General features: G+C 39.8%; 1 protein-coding gene across 1 annotated transcript in view; it reads right to left on the reverse strand.

Moving 5' to 3' along the window:
- LOC311231838 (uncharacterized protein) overlaps positions 1-25659 on the reverse strand; it is a gene marked incomplete at its 3' end in the record, with an annotated part of 81095 nt that overhangs the window by 1462 nt on the left and 53974 nt on the right. Inside the window, exons 4-5 of the mRNA XM_084318459.1 lie at positions 24347-24491; positions 21203-21608 (exon numbers count right to left, since the gene is read on the reverse strand). Coding sequence (XP_084174585.1) covers positions 21203-21608; positions 24347-24491 — 551 coding nt within the window. The remainder of the gene's footprint in view (positions 1-21202; positions 21609-24346; positions 24492-25659) is intronic.

Below are 25659 nucleotides of genomic sequence, written 5' to 3' on the forward strand. Positions count from 1 at the left end.
TCTATCTATCTATCTATCTATCTATCTATCTATCTATCTATCTATCTATCTATCTATCTATCTATCTATCTATCTATCTATCTATCTATCTATCTATCTATCTATCTATCTATCTATCTATCTATCTATCTATCTATCTATCTATCTATCTATCTATCTATCTATCTATCTATCTATCTATCTATCTATCTATCTATCTATCTATCTATCTATCTATCTATCTATCTATCTATCTATCTATCTATCTATCTATCTATCTATCTATCTATCTATCTATCTATCTATCTATCTATCTATCTATCTATCTATCTATCTATCTATCTATCTATCTATCTATCTATCTATCTATCTATCTATCTATCTATCTATCTATCTATCTATCTATCTATCTATCTATCTATCTATCTATCTATCTATCTATCTATCTATCTATCTATCTATCTATCTATCTATCTATCTATCTATCTATCTATCTATCTATCTATCTATCTATCTATCTATCTATCTATCTATCTATCTATCTATCTATCTATCTATCTATCTATCTATCTATCTATCTATCTATCTATCTATCTATCTATCTATCTATCTATCTATCTATCTATCTATCTATCTATCTATCTATCTATCTATCTATCTATCTATCTATCTATCTATCTATCTATCTATCTATCTATCTATCTATCTATCTATCTATCTATCTATCTATCTATCTATCTATCTATCTATCTATCTATCTATCTATCTGAACAATAGATATAGGACGTTGAATGGGCCATTGTAATGTCAATTTAGCAATACAATTTAAAAAGTTATAGCCCTGCAAAGAAGGGGAACTTCTCCATGTTAAATAGGGCTGGCGAGGGATGGTAAATTATGAATTTAACCCTGGCGATCAAAGTGTTAATATCAGGAAAAAAAAGAAAAGAAAAAAAACAGTGAACAGGAGGTCTATTTGTATTAAAAACAATATTGTTTTTCATTTAAATGTCTGGAAGAGATCAAAAATTAAAATGTCAAATGATATTTCCACTGCCTTTTCTTTTGTTGATTTAAATGTTACTGATTGTGTTACAGTAAATGGGCATGTAATATCGTCTCATATCGATCGCAGGCACCTGAATCGAATCGTATCGTGGCAGACTGTGATATCGGAAAATATCGTATCGTTGTCCAAAGAATCGATATCGTATGGTATCGTGATGAAACTGGTGATTCCCACCCCTACTGCTTTCTAGCGCTGCCTCCTTAGAGCTACTTGTCTGTCTGCATGTTTTGTTTTCAGTATTTTATTGACAAATAAGCATCTTCATCTTTGCTTTGCTGGCAGTGTCAAATTTGTCTAATTTGATGTCATTTTAGTATCCTCCTGATCTAACATGACCCTAAAGTGTAAACAGAGTCAGACAGTCAACGTCTGCTTGGCGTTAGCTTGCTGCTCCCCTGGCTACAAAAGACATCCCCTAGCCATCTAATATTACAACTAATGTTAGCTAAATAGTAAATACCTAATTCTACGAAGCATTATCCCAACATGCGCTGCATTACACTGAAGGGTAGTGTAAGATGTCTGGTAATGTAAGATGTCTGGTAGTGTAAGACAGTAGGGAGTAAATGTATTTTTTTTTTTGTATTTTTTTTTTTTATAATTTTTTAAACAAACACATAAACAAACATGACAACACACAATAGGATATACAAATACACATATGCTCCAGCTCGTACCCCCCTCTCCCGGACCCCCCATTGGATAATCCAACCATTATAATTTGTTCCTAACCAGACACTACCATTATATGCTGGCTTTTATTCTCTCCACCACTTCTAACCACATTGCCATTTTGGATTCATTGAGACCCAAAATTCTAGCTGTTGATATTTCTTGATAAATCACATCGAGATATGTAAGAATCCAGACCTTACGGCAAATTTTTTCCGGTTGAAACCATCGTGATGCTATCAGCTTTTTAGCCACTGTGATACCGGATAAAACCAATCTCTTTAGCTGTGGAGGTACTGCATGCTCAAAGACATCATTCAGCAGTAATACAGAGGGGTGTACAGGTATATCCAGAGTTAAGAGATTTGACAATTGCTGGGTCACTTCTTTCCAAAATATCTTAACTGGTGGGCAGTCCCAGTACATGTGCATAAATGTCCCTTCGTCCCCATTTGTACATAAGGAGCATTTGGAGTCTTGTTTAAGACCCATTTTGTTCAGTCTTATAGGAGTTAAGTATGTCCTGTGAATATAGTTAAGATTGATTTGTTGATGGTCCGGGTTCCTTGATGCAAGGCGTACATTTGCCCAGGCTTCTTGCCAGTCAAAGTCTATCTCCAGGTCTGGTATATCCCTCCTCCAGAGTCTAGATGTAGGGTTTCATACGAGGCCGTTAGTAATTGATGATAAAAATCTGAAACAAAACCTCTCGATGTCTCTCTTTCATAGAAGAATTTGTGGTATCTGTGGTGTACAATTGGTATCCTTAATGGAACACCGTGAGCCTTCAAACATGCCAATAACTGTGCGTAAAAATAATATGAGGACTTGGTGAGATTAAATTTTTTTGCATATCTCATCAAAACTACAAAAACCCTGTTTGTTGAAAACGTCTCCTAATGTGTGTATGCCTTGCTTTTCCCATCTAGGGAATCTTATAGGTTGTTTTCCAATCAAGAGTGCATTGTTATTGAATAAGGGAGTATGATTATGCCATTTATGTGGGATAGAGTCTTTTTTTTGTGTTTCACGCCATATCCGGATTGCATGAGTGATTATGGGGCCAAATTTCCGTTCGCATTGCTTAATTGATAATTTGGTGTACACTATGTCCTTCAGCCTATGTGGAGCTACTATATTTTCTTCTAAATTTCTCCAGGATACTGATGCTTGGGGATCAAACCATGTTGTCAGTGGTCTTAAAGTGTATGCCTTAAAATAGTGGTGGAAATCTGGAAATGCCATACCACCGTCTGCTTTGTTTCTCTGTGCGGTGGATCTTTTTATACGTGGTGGTTTGTGGAGGAGTGTAATTCTTTCCAGTAACCCTTTGGAGGGGGTAACGGTAGCATTGAGCTGAAGAAGTTGATTCTAGGTAGGACGTCCATCTTAATTATTGATATCCGTGCTTGTACTGAGTTTTTAAGTTTTGACCACCTGACAAGGTCGTATTTGATTTTGTTTTGGATTTTTATGTAATTGTGCTTCACCGTTTGGCTTATGGTAGGGAATATTTCAACTCCCAAACATCTAAAGTGTTTTACCATCGGTATCTCTTCTGGGAGGGTTATATTTCTTTTTGCAGGGGCGTTAAGTGAGAGGAAGGCCGACTTCGGCCAATTTATCCTAAATCCCGATTTTCCAGTTGAACCGAGTTGTTGTATTGCAAAGAATTAAATAACGTTGAGTAAAGTGTTTCCAGTTCAGCCAGTTTTGAGCATCGATTCTTGCGGATTTGGGAGGAAAAGCTATCAGTGAAATCCTTGATCATTCCCTTTGTCGACATCCATAATATTCTGGGGTCCTGCACCGAATTCGCATTTATCCGTAGGAATACCGTAAGAGCTTCTTTGATTTGTGTAATGAATTCCTTGTTATTAAGCAGCATCGTGTTAAATCGCCATCTTGGGGCTCGGGATGATAGTATACCAAATGTTCCTTTTAAGAGTAAATAACAGTGATCAGACAATGCATTGGGTATCATCGTATCCACATCGTAGTTATCAAATAGTCTCGGGGTTGTGAAAACGTAATCTATTCTGGATAATGTATTGTCTCGCAGATCGACAAGAGTACTTCCGGGTCATGGGGTTGAGTGATCGCCATAAGTCATTTACACCTGTAATCTTCGACCAATCCTTTAATGCATTAGATGCATTTTTTTGTTCATTGGAAAAGGAGGGGTTTGATTTGTCCATCCTTGGGTTCCAAATGGCATTAAAATCTGCACCGATTATAAATGAGTATTCGGGAAGGTCTAACATTGCTCTGGTAAGTGTAGTGAAGAAACTAACTTCGTATACATTTGGGGCGTATACCGCTACCAACGCTATTTTTCTGTTCTTGTGTAAAATCTTAGCTATAGTTATCCGACCATCTGCATAAGACCATACTCCCTTCAATTCAATATTCAACTTCCGTCTAACGACTATGGCTACTCCCCGAGTTCTCGTTCCAAAGGAAGAGTGACTGATGTTATGATATGTGTTGTCCGCTAACATATCTATGTCTTTCTCTAAAATGTGCGTTTCGCTTAGCAGAGCTATGTCCACCTGTTCTTTTTTCATCAGTGTGAGCACGCTTTTTCGTTTGTGTTGTTTATTTATTCCACCAGTGTTCCATATCATTATGTTCAAACTAGCCATAATCTATACATGTTGTTGTATGGTTGTTGGTAATGCAATATTTTTTTGACGCTTCTATTGAGGCTAATGTGGGCAGGTCTCTAAATGGTTGGAATAAGGGGGAGGTGAACGGAGGGGGTGAAGTACATAAAACAAAATAACCCTAACGTCTTGCACAGACGGGTTACACATAAAACACATATGGCCCATCCCTAATGGATGGGCTAAAATGATTAACAGAACATACAAACAATAACCCAAGGGTCTGGGTGAGTAGCCCAACGTTAACCGCATTTCCCTAGCCAAAGATGAGGGAAAATATATATATAAGAAAGAGAGAGAGAGAGAGAGAGAGAGAGAGAGAGAGAGAGAGAGAGAGAGAGAGAGAGAGAGAGAGAGAGAGAGAGAGAGAGAGAGACGCGCACCACTCCAGACCCCGCGCCAGATGCGCTCTCCGAACCGGCGCGTTCTCCAAGCAGACGCGCACCACTCCAGACCCCGCGTCAGATGCGCTCTCCGAACCGGCGCGTTCTCCAAGCAGACGCGCACCACTCCAGACCCCGCGCCAGATGCGCTCTACGAACCGGCGCGTTCTCCAAGCAGACGCGCACCACTCCAGACCCCGCGCCAGATGCGCTCTCCGAACCGGCGCGTTCTCCAAGCAGACGCGCACCACTCCAGACCCCGCGCCAGATGCGCTCTCCGAACCGGCGCGTTCTCCAAGCAGACGCGCACCACTCTAGACCCCGCGCCAGATGCGCTCTCCGAACCGGCGCGTTCTCCAAGCAGACGCGCTCCACTCCAGACGCGCATCGCTCTCTAATTCTCTACGGGAGGATGTGTCTCTCCGAGCCGGCGCGCTCTCCGAACCGGCGCGTTCTCCAAGCCGACGCGCCCCACTCCAGACGTCTAGCCTGTGCCCTCCTACTCCATCCCTGTAAGCAGCTCTGGCCCTAGTCTCCTCTGTTGGCTTCTTTGTTACTCCCTTGTTTAGCTTCCCTGTTAGCTCCCCTGTTAGCCTGTTAGTCTCCCCTGTTAGCTCCCCTGTTAGCCTTTGTTAGTTCCCCTGTTTGACTCCCTTGTTTAGCTTCCCTGTTAGCTCCCCTGTTAGCCTGTTAGTCTCCCCTGTTAGCTCCCCTGTTAGCCTTGTTAGTTCCCCTGTTGACTCCCCTGTTAGCTCCCCTGTTAGCCTTGTTAGTTCCCCTGTTGACTCCCCTGTTAGCTTCCCTGTTAGCTCCCCTGTTAGCCTGTTGATTCCCCTGTAGCTTCCTTGTTAGCCTCGTTAGCTCCCCTGCAGCTTGCTAGGCCTCTACTACCAGCATGGCCCCAGTCTGCTAGCTTAGCCCCGGCTGCTAGCACAGCCTCTATGTTAATGCAGCCCTTGCAGCTAGCATAGGCCCTGTAGCTAGCCATGCCCAGGCAGCTAACCCGGTCCCTCTGCATGGCCTCCACTTTTTGTGTAGTTTTCCCCACTGCTAGGACTGCCCCTTCAGCTAGCAAGGTCAGTTTTCTCCCACTGCTAGGACTGCCCCTTCAGCTAGCAAGGTCAGTTTCCCCACTGCTAGGACTGCCCCTTCAGCTAGCAAGGTCAGTTTTCTCCCACTGCTAGGACTGCCCCTTCAGCTAGCAAGGTCAGTTTTCTCCCACTGCTAGGACTGCCCCTTCAGCTAGCAAGGTCAGTTTTCCCCACTGCTAGGACTGCCCCTTCAGCTAGCAAGGTCAGTTCCCCACAGCTAGGACTGTCCTTCCAGCTAGCTTGTTCTCTCATGCTGGTCCAGCCCTGTCTGCCAGCCTAGCTCCGGCAGCTAGCGCAGCCTCTATGTTAATGTAGCAGTACAGCTAGCATAGGCCCTGTAGCTATCAGTGCCCTGGCAGCTACCCTTTCCCTCTGCTAGCCCCTTCCCTGTTCCCCTCTCCAGTGCCCCTGTTCCAGCCCTGTCTGCTAGCTTAGCTCAGGCAGCTAGCGCAGCCTCTATGTTAATGTAGCAGTACAGCTAGCATAGGCCCTGTAGCTATCAGTGCCCTGGCAGCTACCCTTTCCCTCTGCTAGCCCCTTCCCGGTTCCCCTCTCCAGTGCCCCTGTCCCTCGCCCTGTCCAAGGCCTTAACCCTGTTTTCTCTGTCCCTGTCTCCAGCCCGCCCCCGCGGGCCTCTGTTCCCGGTTCCCCTCTCCAGTGCCCCTGTCCCTCGCCCTGTCCAAGGCCTTAACCCTGTTTTCTCTGTCCCTGTCTCCAGCCCGCCCCCGCGGGCCTCTGTTCCTGTTCCCCTCTCCAGTGCCCCTGTTCCTGCCCTGTCCCTTGCCCTGGCCCTGTCCTTTAGCCTTTCCCTTAGCCTTCCCCTTAGCCAGCTCGCCTCTTAAAGGCACATTGCCCTTTTTCCCTAGTTCTTGTTTTTCCAGTGTTTTGTGTTCCCCCTTAAAGGCACAGTGCCTATTTTCCCAAGTTCTTGTTTTCCAGTATTTTGTGTTCTCCCTTAAAGGGACAGTGCCGCTTTTCTGTTGTATTCAATAAATGCCCAGTTCTTGGCTTACTCTCATACCTGTCTTGTGTGTGCGATTGGGGTCGGTTACAAACCATAACAATACTGGGATAACTGGTAAAATGTGTAGGCTAATATGAAATTCAAAAACGAAATGAAAATGTAAGCCTAGTAGGCTATTATGAAAATGCAAGTATTAAGTTCGAATATACCCTTTATGAATGGCCCTTTCTAAATTAACCTTATAAAGCTAGACTTCATTAATGAATATCAACCTATTCTTAAATGGCCAAAAATATTAAACTGTAAACAACCTTATATAGTCTCAAGAATGTGCTCACTTGCAATGCAATTGTAGCCTACAACAATACTTCTCTCTGAAAAGTCAATACCTGAGACGTGTAGTCAGTCAACTTGGTGAATGGCATTGCCTATGCAGTTCAATTTCAACGTAGGGAAAACGTCTACTGCTTCTTTAAGATGGATGCTGTGAATCTTACTGATACGTGGAAAGGTTCAGCGGCAGAGTCCTGTACCCGCGCCAGCCTCGAGCCGTCTTTTTCCACGAGCTCGCTTGTTTGCCTATGCGGTTCAACTTCAATGTAGGGGAAAGTCTGCTGCTTCTTTAAGATGGATGCTGCGAAATCCCACTGATACATGGAAAAGTTCAACGGCAGTGTTCTGTACCCGCGCCAACCTCGAGACGTCTTCTTCCACGAGCTCGCTTGTTTGGCCGTGTGCGCACTGCTGCAGCTCCTTCCATGGCAGAAAGGTTCCCCAGACACGACGATACATCTTCAACTGCAGACAATCCTCTACCTGACGTGATTCACTTCTCATTTGGAGTCTTCAACTCCACAGTCCAGTGTTCTACTGTGCCGCCCATTGATGCACGACGAGGACTCCGAGTTCTTTAATTACAGATGGCTGTTTATTGATGCATATTCTTGAATACACGTTCATCACCACCGTAGAACTACAAAGCAGGAAATTACAACAGTCAATACTCATACAATTCGGTCAATAGAATTACAAAAACAAAACGAAAAGTGTGAATAAACTTTACGGACCACTTTGGCCTGCTTGCAGCTCAATGGGAGGGGGTTATCTTCAAACTCTAGTACTTTAATCTTTTATCTTTGACAAATAAAGTGCATAAATCTGCTGCACTGTCTTCTTCCTACAAGTCTAGACACGTTCCGCCAGATCTGCTCAAACTACGCTGGGTCAGAGCGTGAGACAGGACGTGATACGTCACATGGGATAAAAAGAAATATAAAAATAAACATGCGCCCTCTAGAGGCGACAGCTGCATTTACAATGGGTACTTTAGTAGTGTAGTGTATCTTGTAGACCAGGCCCATTGCAAGTTGCTGTACTCTGTTGTCTACTCTAAGCCATCCTAGGTTGTCAAAGTGGGCAGGGGTGAGGTGGGTTCTATAGGAGTAAGGTCAAGTAGTAGTCTGACCAGTTTGTTTTGTGATGTTTGTAATTTTGTTTTAGCGCCTTTGAGGTGCTTTGGTACCATGAGGTGCAAGCATAGTCATAGTACCCTTGAATGAGTGCTCCTGCCAGAGTCTTCAGGGTATTCTTGTTTACCAGAGAGGAGATCCGGTACAAGAATCTAGTTTGTTGGTTGACTTTTTTTATTACATTGGATGCCATTTTGTCACAGGAAAGATTTGCCTCTAGGATGGAACCTAGGTATGCAACTAATTTCATCTTTCCTTGTGACAATATTGCCACCCACTGTAACTGAGAAGACGTCGGCCTTGCTGAGTTTGTTATTTGAACCGAAGAGAAGGCTTTGTTTTACCCAGGTGTAATGATAGTTTGTTGTCAGCGAGCCAGGTGCAGATTTTGCCTAGTTCCGAGGTGAGGGTTTTGTTGTTTATGTCTTTCGTTTTTGTCCTTTTTATTGTTAGATTGTCTTGTTAGATTGTCTTGTTAGATTGTCTTGTTAGATTGGCTTGTTAGATTGGCTTGTTAGACAACTATCTTTATTTACTTGCTAGAATTGACCGCAAAGTCAATACAGCCATCCATCAGGTCATGTCAGGACTTAAAAGCGAGCCGGCGGAAACACGTCACCATAGGGATGTTCGATATTGGCTTTTTTACCGATACCGATATACCGATATTGTCCAACTCTTAATTTCCGATACCGATATCAACCGATACCGATATATGCAGGGTTCCCCCCCCCCCCAAAAAACAGAATAATTTCAGGTAATTAACATTACATAGCTCTTATAGTGGAATTAACACAACATTATGCATACTTTTTAGGGATGTCCCGATCAAATTCTTTTGCTCCCGATCCGATCCCGATCATGTGAGTATCTACCGATACCGATCTTTCCCGATCCGATAAAAAAATATATATATGTTTTCTCCCATCCCAATTTCTCACATTACATTGTGAATGTTGACGTTATCCAGGTGAAAAGTTAATTTCATGCAACCGGAGTAATCTAAAACCTCCGCCTCCAACCTGCTACTTCATGAGAGCAATGGCGCCATCATCTGTAAAAATCAGGTGACTGCAAGTTCTGCAACTAGTGGATGTCCCTCATCCTTGACATAAATCATTTGATGTATAATTAAATCAAAGGAAATGCGTTTGTTTTGTCAAAATTCTTCTGCTCTGTGTGACAATAAATAAATGAATGAATTTAAAACCAAAACTAAGGCCTCAGTATGAGTTTAAGACGTGAACATAGTCATGTTTGTTGAATTAAAAAAAGAAGTTAACATTTTATTTTTTTATCCTGATCTTCTGAAAATCACGTGATTGGCCCCCGATCCCGATCAGGTGATCGGATCGGGACATCTCTAATACTTTTGACAATAAATAAAAATCTGAATGTGTTCTTACTTGCTTGCCTGGGTAAATAAAGGTTAAATAAATGTAAAAAAAAAAAGAAAAGAAAAGAAAAATAATGTTTGAAAACCGATACCGATAATTTCCGATATCACATTTTAATGCCAATATCGGCCGATAATATCAGACATCACCAGATATTAAAATGAGACTTGTGAAACTAAATAATACACAAGTAAAAATAAATCATGTTCTATTCAAATGATCTATAAGTATGAAATACAATGAAATACAATAATGTGTAGTATTATTAATATGCAAAAATAAAGATATACAATTGTAATCGAAAATAACTATGAACTGTATGTAAGTAACAGCATGTTCCCTTGACTGATGGTGTTTCAGTGATCTGCATGTGTTCCCTTGACTGATGGTGTTTCAGTGATCTGCATGTGTTCCCTTGACTGATGGTGTTTCAGTGATCTGCATGTGTTCCCTTGATTGATGGTGTTTCAGTGATCTGCATGTGTTTCCTTGACTGATGGTGTTTCAGTGATCTGCATGTGTTTCCTTGACTGATGGTGTTTCAGTAATCTGCATGTGTTTCCTTGACTGATGGTGTTTCAGTGATCTGCATGTGTTCCTTGACTGATGGTGTTTCAGTGATCTGCATGTGTTTCCTTGACTGATGGTGTTTCAGTGATCTGCATGTGTTTCCTTGACTGATGGTGTTTCAGTGATCTGCATGTGTTTCCTTGACTGATGGTGTTTCAGTGATCTGCATGTGGCAGCAGCTGTTGCAGTAGAAGAGATGAGATCACGCTTCAGCTGCTTGATGAGTCAGTCAGGGGAAGGTGTAGTCGACAGCTTCAGAATAGTCAACCATGACACATGGCCAGAGAGTCAGGCTGCACTACTGGACTACGGCAGGGCAGAGGTTCAGTCTCTTCTCCAACATTTGAGAACTTCTCAGAAAGTGAGTAGATAGGGCAATATTGCAAATTCTCATTTTAGTATAGAGGTATGACCAAGATTAGATGTTATGTATTTTAATGAATCTATATGTAACATGTTCAATGTTTTAAGTTTCACACATTTCTTACGTCTAAATGTTCCCATACCTTATTCTCTCCCCTAATCTCTCTCCCTGTATCTCTATTGACATCTAGTGGTGGATGCCAGTCGGAGCAGCTGCTTCAGCAGCTGAAGACTCATCAGGACCACTTTCACAGACAAGTCATACCTAGGGCTGAGGCAGAGACTGCTCACCAAGGAGCCATATCGTTCAGAGGTTTGTGGGGAATATTTAATATTCTTCAAAATGTACAAAGTCGTGTGTACTCTACAGAATAAATTAATAGAGTTTTACTCCTAGTTACTTTTATGTCAGAACGTCCTGCACTTGGCTGAAATACTGCTTGTGATGCCGATCTCCTCCGCTCAGTGAGAGTGTGGATTTTCAGCCCAGAATGGTATTAAGAACAGCAGCAGCCTCCACTGCTGAAGACTTGATCCGTATCAGGAAGGCTGGAGAAAGTCAACCCGAGCCATGTAGCAGCCAAATGGTCTTCGTCTTCTAAGAGGGCCAGGAAGACAAATATGAAAAAGTGGCCAGCAGACAGGCTAGATCTTCAAGGGTCAAAGTGGGTATAAAACAGGAGGGAAGACTGTCAAGTTTTAAACTGTGGATACCAAACAGAGAAGGTAAAGACGACTTTGAACTGTTGAACAGTAATGCTGAACTATTTTATTGCACTGTAAATTATATATATTTTTAATCTATTCTACAATTTTATTGCACTGCACTATTTTATCTTACTATTTTTATTATTGTCTATTTAAAACTGAATCAAACCATAAACAAGGTGGCCTGTTGGGATGTTAGACCCTAATGTAAAAAACTGTGATTTTATATATATCTGCACTTTATGTGCTCATTTTATGCCTGTCTTTTTTCTGTTGTGAAGCACTTTGAGCTGCAGTTTCTGTATGAAAGGTGCTATACAAATAAAGTTTATTATTATTATTATTATTATTATCTGTGACACGTGTGCGCGCACACAGTTTGTTGTTTTTGTTCTGTTAGTGATTTACACACTTAACTCAATAAAAAACTATTGTACGACAAATTTAAACAGATTTGCACTGCTAATTTGAAGCGTAACATATTGATGTCTTATATACAGTTATGTCCCTGCAATTTACCATTATGAGCAAATAAAGAAACTTGTTTGTCTGAAGATTTTGGATTTTGTGTGCCCTGTATGCAAGATGAATGTCCTTTGCCAGTCACATACCTATTTAAGTGATGAACTACTTGTAGTTGTTTTTACATTTTAAGAGACGTTTTACACTTTAAATGATTATTATATTTATTATACATCATTATTTTGTAATTATTTTTTAATAAAATCTGTGGCAGGGAGGGCGACGCACAAATCACCATCATCAGTCAGCCTTAGTTACTTCCACACCTACCCTACGACTACTGCTTGGCCTTACTCCTAAAACCCACCTTACCCCTGCTCACCTACGGGTGGCTGCAATTAAAAACTGACCCTGTTCAATGTCCAAATCCCCCCCCCCGCGTACAGTTACTTCCCCTTCGAATGTATATATTTTTTTATGATCTCTTTTTCTTAAACAGTACTGTATAGTTGTATGTCTTGTATGTCATAAATGTCTTGATGAATTGAAAATGGAGGACCCTTATGTAAACAAGAGGAAAGTATTTTTCTGGTCTTCATCCTCTTGGCAGTTGTTAGTATTGAGCTATACTGTATTGTACCCATTCTGCAATCTGGTAATAACGTTTTCAATCAACCAAAACCCCCTAAAGAAAGAACGATGACCGTTATTTTAGGTTCTTGGAAAGAGACTGAGGCAAAATATCCGGCTCCCTTCAAAGAGCCGTAACCTCCATCACTCCGGATAACATACGAGGCTGGGGCTGAAGTGCACAGGATGGGGGCCACAACAGCAGACCACTGAGCCAACGACGCTAATGATCTATTCTACTGTAGCAAATATCAACTTTGATGGCAAGAGAAATACCTAAATATACCATCTTACCATATGTGAGTTACTGTGTGGAGATATGGGGGAATGCATACAACTTTAAAACCATTAATTATACTACAGAAAAAATCTGAGTATTGTACACAAGGTCAGATTTCGGGATCACACAAATAACTTGCTCGTCAAATGCCTTTTAAAGCTAATGGACTTATTCAAATTTAAACTGGCAGAGATAATGTATCGAGCAAAGACTCAAGAACTCCCAGGTAACATAAACAAAATATTTATAGAGGGATAAGGGATATAATTTGAGAGGTAACTGCAACTTTGATAAACGTTACGCTCGCACCAATCTCAGGAGCAGGTGCATATCATCCTATGGAGTAACTGTGTGGAGAATGGGTTGGAAGATAAAATGAAGGAAAGCAGAAATATTGCTCTATGTAAAGAAATGTATAAACAAATATTTGCAAATGACCAAAAATAGGAAAGGGGAGGTGACTATTGTCAATCTTCTGGATTCTAAGCTGTAGTTTTCTTTTGTACTACATTATAGATACTGATCGTTTATTTTATGTTGTTTTCAATGTTAAGAATTATTGGTAATGTGGATATTCTCCATTATATAATTTAAGTATTAATTAATGTTCCCTTTTCATAAAGGACACAGTGGTGGGTATCATATATATCATAACGGACACAGTGGTGTGTATCATATATATCATAAAGGACACAGTGTATCATATATATCATAAAGGACACAGTGGTGGGTATCATATATATCATAAAGGACACAGTGGTGGTATCATATATATCATAAAGGACACAGTGGTGGGTATCATATATATAATAAAGGACACAGTGGTGGCATCATATATATCATAAAGGACACAGTGGTGGCATCATATATATCATAAAGGACACAGTGGTGGCATCATATATATCATAAAGGACACAGTGGTGGCCGGGTATCATATATATATCATAAAGGACACAGTGGTGGGTATCATATATATCAGGGGTGGGCAATTATTTTTCCCAGGGGGCCGAATGAGCAACTGAAAATATGTTGGAGGGGCGGGCCAAAATTCCAAACTCAATTATGCATAATATAAATTTTATTTCTATATAAAAAGCAGTAAATGGCATTGTTTTGACCCCTGGTAAGAGTGTATGTTATTATTTGACAATTAAAAGGTGAGGTTACAGTAGCTTTCAAAAATATCATTTATTCAAATAGAATCTATTTCCAAAATGATAAACAAAATGTGAAACATTAATAACAAAGGGCATTTTGAGTTTCATATACTATTGAAACAAGGATTTTCTTAGCTTTCTAAAGACATCACATCATCTTATAGCCAAAATAAACAAGACATGTCACTGAACTGTGTAAAGAAAAGTGTCCCAGTTTTGTAGCCTTTTTTACTTTACATGCCTATATTAAACATTTAATGTTTTCAGAACTGTGCAAAAAAAAGAAAAAAAAATATCAAGTGTCCCATTTCACTTGTTATATTTCCACATTTTAGTGTTCTTCAGTTTTTTTTTTTTTAATTTATTCAGTGTGAGAAATCCAGTCTCTGTTGAGCTTTAACAAGTCCATCAAAGTCAGGTTGCATGTGTGAGGTGGAGATGCGAAGCACAGCTGCCAGATGTTCATCCGTGAGAGAGGATCTGTACCTGGACTTGGTAAACGTCATGACTGAGAATGTCTGTTCACATATGTAGGTGGATCCAAAGAGAACCAACATCTTCTGAGCATGTCTCCTCATGTTTGGAAAGTTCTCCTCCTTGAGAGCAGAGTAGAACTCTAGCAGTGATGCTGACTTAAAGTGCTCTTTCAGTAGTGAATCAGACTGCAGGTCAATGAGTTCAAGCTGAACAACTATCAACACTGCAGGTAAAGGGAGAGGAAACCAGCTGCATTTCATCCTCAACCTTTTTGAAATCTTGAAAACGCCTTGAAAATTCATCATGCAGTGCTCCCAACATGGATGAGTACCTGTGCCGGTGATCAGCTGATGGTTTGACTTCTTTCAGGGTTTTCATGTGTTTGAGATAGCTGCTGCCTTGAAATTAATTGCAACTTTGTCATGAAGGCTTTCACATGGCTATGCATTTCATGAGCAAAAATGCCCTTGCCCTGCAGTTGTGTGTTCAGTAGGGATGGGTACCGTTCACATTTGAACCGATACGGTACCGGTACCTGTGAATCGATACCGGTAGCCAACGGTACCTTTTTTCTGTACTTTAGTCTCTAAAAATGTAACCTACCTATCTCAGTTGTGAAAAAAATAATCTAAACTTCAAATAACCACACTTTCGACAGTTTTCGGCTTGCCCCGACTGCTTTGTTGTTGAATCAAGTCAAATCCTAGGTAAGCGTATATTGTGCGTGTGAACGTTGACATGAAAAGAAAAAAGTAAAAAAAAAATAATAATAATAATAATAATAATAATATATATATATATATATTTTTTAATTATCATGTAATCTTTCGCGGGCCGGTCAGAATCATCCCGCGGGCCGTATCCGGCCCGCGGGCCGTACAATGCCCAGGTCTGATATATATCATAAAGGACAAGGACATCACATATTGGCTGACGGGCGGTGATGAAAAAGCACAGGCTGGACGCTAACGTGTTTCACTGCAGTAAACAATGGCGCAGGATTGTGACGATACACACACGCGACTATGATTGCTAAGGTAACAGTGTCACACTCTGTTAATCTGCCAAAAAAGGGTATGTTACTTGCTCATTTGAATGTGTGTAGTCTGAGGAACAAGATGCATGAATTATGCCACTTGGTAGAATCAAATAATATACACATACTTGCTATCACAGAAACACACCTGGACTCATCTTTTGGTGATTTAGAGGTTGCAATGCATGGTTACAATCTGTTCAGAAAGGATAGAGATAAGAATGGTGGCGGAGTTCTGATTTATGTACAGAATCATATTCCAGCTAAAGTACGATACGACTTAATGAAAAATGAAATAGAAGCCTTATGGTTACAAATACAATTGCCAAATTTAAAACCCATATTAATTGGATGCTGTTACAGGCCACCAAGTGCCAATTCAAATAATCTACATGGTATATGTGAAATGTTAGACAACACAGCTGATTGTAATAGTGAAATATATTTCATGGGAGACCTGAATATCAATGCCTTCAATGAGAAATGCCCCATGTGGAACAAGATTGCATTAGCTGCCAAAATGTGTAATATGACTCAGGTAATGACATCACCAACTAGAATGGCCACAAATAAACATGGGGCCATTACAACAACCTGCATTGATCATATATATACTAACAGGCCAGAGCTCTGCACTAAAGTGTTGTCACTTACAGTTGGTTTTAGTGATCATAACCTAGTAGCCATTGTACGGAAGACTAAAATACCTAAAGCTGGCTCCAAGATAAATTACAGAAGGTCTTATAAGGGGTTTAATCCAGCACAATTTGTGGAGGAGGTAAAGAATAAGCAATGGTCTGATGTTTGCCATGAAGAAAACCCAGAAAAAGCACTGGGAGAATTTATGAAGTATTTCATGGGGATAGCCGATCAGCATGCTCCAATGAGAAAATGGTCGGCACGGTCAAATTGTGCACCGTGGTTGAATAATGAGATGAGAAGTCTGATGGTCCAACGAGATGATGCAAAAAAAAAACGCAAATAGAACAGGCAATCCATGTGACAAACAACATTACTGTAAACTAAGAAACGCGGTAACAAAATTGAATAAATGTAGAAAGAAGGAATACTACATGCAGAAAATCAGTGATTCTAAAAATTATGGAAAAAAATTATGGAGAACGTTAAATAACATAATGGGAAGGAACTCAAACATGCATCCTTCCTTTATAGAAACAGAGGGTAAATTCCTTACCAAGCCAGCAGATATTGCAAATCATTTTAATGATTACTTTACAAATAAAGTAGACAAGCTGAGAAACGCCATGGGTGCAGTCGATGACACAGTGTCACATAACATCATTAAAGATTGTATCATGAAGGAGAGGCAGTGCATGTTTGAGTTCCACCATGTTACAGAGGAAAATGTTGAAAATATGCTTTTACACCCGTCTGATGATAAATCTCCTGGTATTGACAACTTGGATGGTAAACTGCTCAAAATGACTGCCAAATATATATCTAAGCCATTAAGTCACATCTTCAATAAATGTCTAGAGCAAGGTGTGTGCCCTGAGATCTGGAAGGAAGCCAAGGTTATCCCATTACCTAAGGATAAAAGAAAAACCTTTGCTGGTTCCAATAGTCGACCCATAAGTCTCCTCCCAGTGTTAAGTAAAATAATAGAAAAAATTGTATACACCCAAATTCAAAACAACTTTTTAAGTAATAGTCTGATAACGAATTACCAACATGCATATAGAGATGGTCACTCTACAAGCACATCACTTGCCCAAATTACCGATGAAGGGTTTAAGGGGAGACACTGCAGGTGAATAGGGTAAAAAAATTAACTAATAGATATCACAATGAAACTTCCCCAGTTGATTACTTATATTAAGACAAGACTTTTTTGTATTACAAGTTTTCTGAAATTGTATGTTTAAATATGCAAATGAGGCATGATCTACTTAAATATGCACTAATTTGCATATAATTCCAGGACAGAAATCTGAACATTGGATAAAGCCATTTTCAAAATTATAGTTTCATTTTGTTGACATATTAGAGCCAAAGGTTATTACAGAGGGGATTTTGGATATCTCTTTTTATCACTCCATAAATCAGAAAATACTCCATTCAGTCAATTTTTATGGTAAAATTCCATATTTCGCCATGTTTTTAGGAATAAAATGTGATATAAATCAGGGTATGAATGCGATATCAACAAACCCTTCTGTAAATACCTTCAGAACATAGATATGAATAGAACTGGAAGGTTTGGTGTATGTGAGTGCTACTGAAGTGGAGATTTCTGGCTCAGAGTATGAGGAAAAACTCTTAAAACTCATTTTCGGGAAAACGCCTTCAAAGTTCTGTATTGTAAAATGCCATACTTTTTTTTTTAAACAGATATTTACAAACACAATACCTAATCAAACCATTAGTAATAGACAACCTAAACACATGCCTGATAACTGAATAATAATAATAATGATGTTATTGAACTGAACAGAACTACACACAGGCTACAAACAGTGTAGTACAGTGTAGTACCCCCTAATAGGCAAAAAATATTTGAATAGATATCACTATGAAACTTTCCCAATTTGTTATGTACATATAAACTAAGAAAAAATATATTGCAAGTTTTCTGAAATGTATGTTTATATATGCAAATGAGGCACTTCCCCATTAAATATGTGCACATTTATGGATGCAATAAGGCAAAATGATGTAAAATAAACAACTAAATGTGTGTTATTGACGTTTTTATTGTCACTAGTTTCATAGAAGACATGTTTAGGAAGCAAAATATAACAAAATCTCAAAATCAACAAAAAAAGTATATTTGACTATTCACCTGTAGTGTCTCGCCTTAAGAGCATGGATGATAGGAGGCTTGTTGGAGCTGTGATGTTAGACTTTAGCGCAGCTTTCGATGTGATCGATCATAGTCTGCTGCTGAACAAACTCAAATGCTATGGCTTTGGCTCTGTTGCTATGTGTTGGATGGAGACCTACCTGACTAGGAGAAGCCAGAAAGTATTTTTCAATGGGAGCTTTTCTGAAAGTAAGGTGTTGCAGTGTGGGGTCCCACAGGGAAGTTCGCTTGGGCCTTTGCTATACTCAATATTCACAAACGACCTCCCTTATGTATTAAATAAATCTAGGGTAATCATGTATGCTGACGATTCGACAATGTACAGTACAGCATCAACATGTAGTGAGTTAAACAATATACTTGGAATAGAGCTTAAAGCCATAACAGACTGGGTTAAAAATAACAAACTGGTACTCAACATTGCAAAAACAAAAGCAATGGTATTCGGATCCAGGCACATATTAAGCAGCGATCCACAATTAAGCCTGACTCTGAGCCTGACAGGTAAAAGAGGCTAAGTTGCTTGGCATGGGTCTTGACTCAGGTTTAAAGTGGACAAAGCAAATTGACAGTATAATAACAAAAATAGGAAGGAGCATAGCTGTGACAAGAAAATGCACACAGTATCTAACACCAACCACCTTGAAAGAAGTCATCCAGGCTCTGGTTGTCACATCTTGAGTACTGTCCCGTCATATGGTCATCAGCAGCAAAAACACAAATACAAAAAATAGCTCAAAATAAGGCTGCAAGGCTAGCCCTCCACTGTTCAAAGCGCACTAAGATTGGAGCTATGCATAGACAATTATCATGGCTTACGGTTGAGAAACGTCTGCAATCCCGTCTCATTACTTTTCTCAGAAATGTTCAAGTTGTCAAAAGACCACAGTATTTTTATGATCATATAGTTTACATAAGAGAAGAACATGACCATATGACTAGACAAGCTACGTCAGGCCATCTAATGGCACCTAAACCGAGAACAAATCTACCAAAATCTTCTGTGACTTACAGAGCTATAATGGAATGGAACTCATTGCCAAGCTACTTAGCTGAAATAGAATCCAAGGTTACCTTTAAGAGGAAGTTAAAGTGCCATCTGCTGATGAGCATGCACTGAGCCATTATGGCAAAGAGGTGTTGGTTGTGTTTAAGTTGATGGCGGTGAGTGCTGCTCAGGAAGCACTATTTGTTTGATTTGAGTTATTTGAGTTATTTTCACGTTGGTTGTGTTTAAGTTGATGGCGGTGAGTGCTGCTCAGGAAGCACTATTTGTTTGATTTTAGTTATTTGTTATTTTAGTTATTTTATTTGAATGCTTTTTTAACTGATGTTGATAGTGATGTACTGTAATTGATGATGTGACTGATGTTGATATTGATGTAATGTATTGATGTTGATGATGATGATGATGTAATGTATGTATTGATGTAATGTAATGTATTGAATACTGTTGTACATTTGTGCGTGCCGGACCCCAGGAAGAATAGCTTTTGCCTAGTGGTGGGTATCATATATATCATAAAGGACAGAGTGGTGGGCATCATATATATCATAAAGGACACAGTGGTGGCATCATATCGGTCACCAATAATAAATCGGAAGGCAGAATGATGTGCAGCGGTTTAAGAGTTAAAGCTGCAGCATGTCTATAAATCACATATGATCCAAAAGGTTGTCAAGTCAGTCATTCAAAGATGAAACAATATCATTAATATAAATAGTAAAAAGGACAGGACCCAGCTGAACTTTGCGGCAAAACTTTAGTTATGGACAATAATTCAGATTGAACAGGGCCCGATTTGACACAGCAGAAGATAGATAATCCTGAAACCAATAACATGCACCACTTTTTTTTGTATTTTTCACCCCTCCCTTTTCTCCGTTTTTCCACCATCCCAATGTTAGTCGTTATGCCAATTCCCAATCCCCTTCCTGGTCGTTGCGCACCTACCCCCTACAGTCGGTCTGGGAGAGTGGTGGAGGCTATCACATGCTTCCTCCGACACATGTGTAGCCAATCAACCGCTTCTTTTCACCTGGCAGCGTGGACTCTCACTGAGAGAGTGTAACGTGTGGAAGGATCACACTACCTCCCTTAGATCCTTTCCTCGCTGAGCAGGCGCCCCGACCGAACTGTAGGAGTCGCTGTTTACAACGACCAGGACCCACCCACCGGCTTTCCCACCCTCTAACACTGCCAGTTGTGTTAGTATGACGGCCGGCCAAGCCGGAAGCAACGCAGAGAGCTGGGCTCCTGCGTTGGTGGCGAGCGCCTTGCTACTAGATAACCTTTTTAAAAGCATGTGATGATCGACTGTATCAAAAGCTTTTGACAGATCATCTTAATAGAAAAAAAAAGTATCATTATGAGTGGAACTCTTCCAACACTGGCTACAGCAGGTTTCTCTACTCTAAAAACATGCAGATGAATTGACAGGTTGTTGACATTTCACTGAATCTTTTCTCCCAAGTGGATTTTCGCATGTTTACTCTAATATTTTTATTTACTGCATCTCTTCTCACACAGACCACAATGATGTGGCTTCTCTGCTGTATGGATTTGCTGATGAATCAGAAGATGTGTACTTGTCCTAAAGTTCTTCCCTGTGTGAATTCTCTGGTGTGATTTCAGAATACTCAGATGACTACAGCTCTTCCCACACTAGTCACAGGAATACGGCTTCTCTCTTGTGTGAATTCTCTGATGTTTCTTCAGACTAATCAGATGACTAAAGCTCTTTCCACACTGGCCACAGGAGTAGGGCTTCTCTCCTGTGTGAATTCTCTGGTGTGATTTCAGAGTACGTTGCTGAGTAAAGCCCTTTCCACACTGGTCACAGGAGTAGGGCTTCTCTCCTGTGTGAATTCTCTCGTGTGTTTTCAGATTCGGTTGCTGAGTAAAGCCCTTTCCACACTGGTCACAGGAGTAGGGCTTCTCTGCTCCTGTGTGAATTCTCTGGTGTGATTGCAGACTAATCAGATGACTAAAGCTCTTTTCACACTGGCCACAGGAGTAGGGCTTCTCTCCTGTGTGAATTCTCTGGTGTGTTTTCAGAGTATGTTGCTGAGTAAAGCCCTTTCCACACTGGTCACAGGAGTAGGGCTTCTCTCCTGTGTGAATTCTCTGGTGTGTTTTCAGACTACATCGATGACTAAAGCTCTTTCCACACTGGCCACAGGAGTAGGGCTTCTCTCCTGTGTGAATTCTCTGGTGTGTTTTCAGATTCTGTTGCGTGGTAAAGCCCTCTCCACACTGGTCACAGGAGTAGGGCTTCTCTCCTGTGTGAATTCTCTGGTGCGTTTTCAGATGACTTCGATGACTAAAGCTCTTTCCACACTGGTCACAGGAGAGACATTTTCTTCCATCCAATCCTCTTGGTTTCTTCCCAGGCCTGACAGGACATCTATCTGGATGGAGATAGTGATGGAGAAGAGTGTCAGAGGAAGGAGAGAAAGATAATTGGTTATTTTATTCAGCTTTAGTTTCTATGTAAGAGGTTTATAATGGTATGTATCTTGGTTTTATAGTTTAATAACAGTGTAGTCCAGAGTCATCTACAGTTATATACGTAAACCACTTTGTTTCAAGCACCAGTTAGTCAACCGTTTCTGGAGCAGGAGTGGTTATCGTGGCTATGGTTAAGGTCAGTTTAATTTAGTCCAGGACTAAAGCCCCTTTAGTCTCAGGTTATGACAGATTTAAGTGTCACCTTATGGATAAAATCTTACATCACTTACATCAGGAATACACAACTTGTATTTACCTGCACTATTCTTACCCTGCCTACTCTTATACACTGCCTATCAAATTCATGTGTCGGTTATTGCACTTTTTACTTCTTACTGATGACTATTTTTAAACTGAATCATTTTAAACTATTTTTATTATTTGCTAGATCCAAATGTGAAACACTGTGATTAATTGTATTACTGAATAGAGAGCCTATTAGGATGCTAGATCCTAATGTGAAACACCGTGATTTACCATACCTTGCTATGCTCGCTCATGCCTGTATTTTTTATGTCCGTTCTATTTTATAATTTCTAGACTATTTTTTAAACTGAATCATTTTAAACTATTTTTTATTATTTGTGTTACTGAAAACTGTAAGCGGAGAGCCTATTGGGATGCTAGATCCTAATGTGAAACACTGTGATTTGCCATACCTTGCTACCTGTCTATCTTTTTTATGCCCGCTTATGCCTGTATCTTTTACTGTTTTGAAGCACTTTGAACTGCAACCTCTGTATGAAAAGTGCTATACAAATAAAGTTATTATTATTATTATCACACTATGGGAAATTTCATATATCTGTAACAAAATATATCACGATATAGTATGTTTTCTGTAAATTGGATGAAACATTTGTCTACAAAATAACCACATAATCCATGACTACTTTTGAATAATCCTGAGTTTAAACTAAATACAAATGAAAGGCATTTTCTCTTTTTATTTGGAAGCAACACGATCGCGATCAGTATTTGGAATGGCGATCAGACAATTTGATTATTCTTTTTGCAGTACATCATAGACAAGGTAAGGACTATATGTTATCAATCTTGCGTTGATCCGATAATTTCCCCCGTGCGATCGGAGCATAGAAAAACTACCCCCCCCCACCCTTTCTTGCATGCATGATGAAACATAATACCGATAATCTAGCATTGATTTCAGATTGATTATTGATCCAGGTGAGAAATGGCACAATTTATAATGAAATGCAGTAAAACGTTGGTTGGCCTCGTTTCCCGGGATTACACAGAATCACTCTAAAACTATACTCATATTCACCACGGTATAAAACGGAAATATATGGATGAAAAAATTATTGCATGTTGACAGGAAGAAACTCACTGACAATCGACTATGTTATTAGATCCATAGCTATAGCTATAATATTTAATATAGTTTTAGCACTGCAAACACCAGCATTTATCCCCATTGAACAGCCATACGCCCGCAGCGACCTCTGGTGTCCAATGAGTTAATGCTAGTAACACAATATTTATGTTGTTTTCAAGAGCCAGAAATATTGACTTTGATAATGTGCAGGTATCTACTGTGAGTGGCTCTTGTATAGAGAGAGTCACAGAGTATAAATATCTTGGCCTGTGGCTCGACGGGAAATTTACATTTAAGTTCCATGTGGATAATCTTGCCTCTAAACTGCGACAGAAAATTGGTTCCCTGTACAGAAACAGATCCAATTTTCCTCTAATTAGTAGAAAAAAGAATTGTTGTTCTTATCAGTTTTGGAATATGGGCTAGAGGATGAACAAAAATATTGTGAAAACATAAATCAATTCAAATCTAGACTAAAAAAATCTATTTTCGATAGGTACAGAAGGGAAGAACAGCTTTAATTGCATTTAATTAATTAAAGAAATACATGTATTACAATACAATGTATTTTGTATGTAATGTATATGTAATGTGTACTGTAATGTGTACTATATGCGAGTACTGTAAAGTGTACTATACAGTATGTATGTACTTTGTATGTAAATGTAAAAAAACTAATTAAACTTAAGTATTCAGGGGTAGGGCCTGACAAGCCTAGTGCTTCTCCCCATCCCTTTTCGGACAATGCTGCAATAGCAGCTGGTAAAACTTTGGCGATTTATAGAATGACCATTGTCCAAAACCCGAAATAAAAAATAACTGAACTGAATATGGTGATGTAATTTATAGGCCTGCTGCGGCATCAGCCTTAAACCTCTGGATTCTGCATATCACTCAGCTCTTAGATTTATTAATGGTGACAGATATGGTACTCACCATTGTGTCCTGTATGATAGGGTGGGTTGGCCTTCTCTTGCAGAAAGGCGCAAACACTCGTATTTATTTATTTAGATTTTTAAATTATTTTAGAACATTGTTTTTTTTAATATTATTATTACTCTTGTGTTACATTTTGTGAATATTGCTTTTATTATGTACTGTTTACATTTGTACAATCGTTGTTTCTGTAAATGAGGGAAACTTCAGAAGCTTAAGATTTTTTAATAAAGGTTGAAATGAAATATCTGCAACCCTGTTAATTGTGCTGTTGCCTGTGTTGGCTAGGGCGCTCTTGTAAAAAAAGAAAACATATCTCAATGTGAATTCTTTTTTAAATAAAGAGAGAATTTAGAGCCTTACCTCCTCCTTCATTCACAGTTCCTTTAAGTCCTGGTGTTTTAATGCAGTCCACCAAGTAGACAGATAGTGTCTTTAGTCTCAACAGAGAGAGGTGACTGCAAGATGCTATCTCCTCCACTGTACTGGATATCAGTGGGGCTGTGGCCTAAAAATACCAGATAAAAAACAGTAACAATAAGAGTCCTGCAAAGTACAATGTTCACTCTCCCCAGAGTAATTGTAGATTGACAGGTTTGGAGTGTTGCTTTTTTATGCTAGACATGTCTTGTCACTGGTACTTGATGATGAGAGTGTCACCTTAAAGGGATAGTTCAGAGTTTTGGACAGTTATGAAATACTATAGTAGTATAGTTGATGCGGTGCCCTCAGTTTACACAGTCTCGTGATCGGAGTTCTGACCTGGCAGAAGTTTTAATCACCCACAGCAGAAAACAGCATGCCTCATTTTCTATGCTTCAAGACCCAGCATTTAGTGATGTCACACTGAGACTAGTTCAACACATCATGTCACTCTGAAGCATTTAGTGACGTCACACTGAGACTAGTTCAACACATCATGTCACTCTGAAGCATTTAGTGACTACGTCACACTGAGACTAGTTCAACACATCATGTCACTCTGAAGCATTTAGTGACGTCACACTGAGACTAGTTCAACACATCATGTCACTCTGAAGCATTTAGTGACGTCACACTGAGACTAGGTCAACACATCATGTCACTCTGAAGCATTTAGTGACGTCACACTGAGACTAGTTCAACACATCATGTCACTCTGAAGCATTTAGTGACTACGTCACACAGACTAGTTCAACACATCATGTCACTCTGAAGCATTTAGTGACATCACACTGATACTAGTTCAACACATCATGTCACTGTGAAGCATTTAGTGACGTCACAGTGAGACTAGTTCAACACATCATGTCACTGTGAACCATTTAGTGACGTCACACTGAGACTAGTTCAACACATCATGTCACTCTGAAGCATAGGAAATGTTTTCTGCTGTGGATGATTACAACTTTTGCCTGCAGGTTATTGTGTGGAATAACACTTTTTTGTCTCATGATTTCATTTGCTGCCTGTCTGAAGCTTCCCGGTTCACTCAGAACCAGGCCAGAACTCAGACCACGGTTAAGCAGAGTTAAGCTAATGGCATCGCATCAACTATACTACTAGCAAGTATTTCATACCACTTAAGAGTCCAAACATCCAAACTATCCCTTTAACTCCAGGGGTGTACAGTGCGACATATATGTTGCACGTGCGACACTGACGTCAGTCTGTGCGATGAATGAATTGACTTCACT

This window comes from Notolepis coatsorum (assembly GCF_963971535.1).
Source record: "Notolepis coatsorum genome assembly, chromosome: 7".
Taxonomy (NCBI): Eukaryota; Metazoa; Chordata; class Actinopteri; order Aulopiformes; family Paralepididae; genus Notolepis; species Notolepis coatsorum.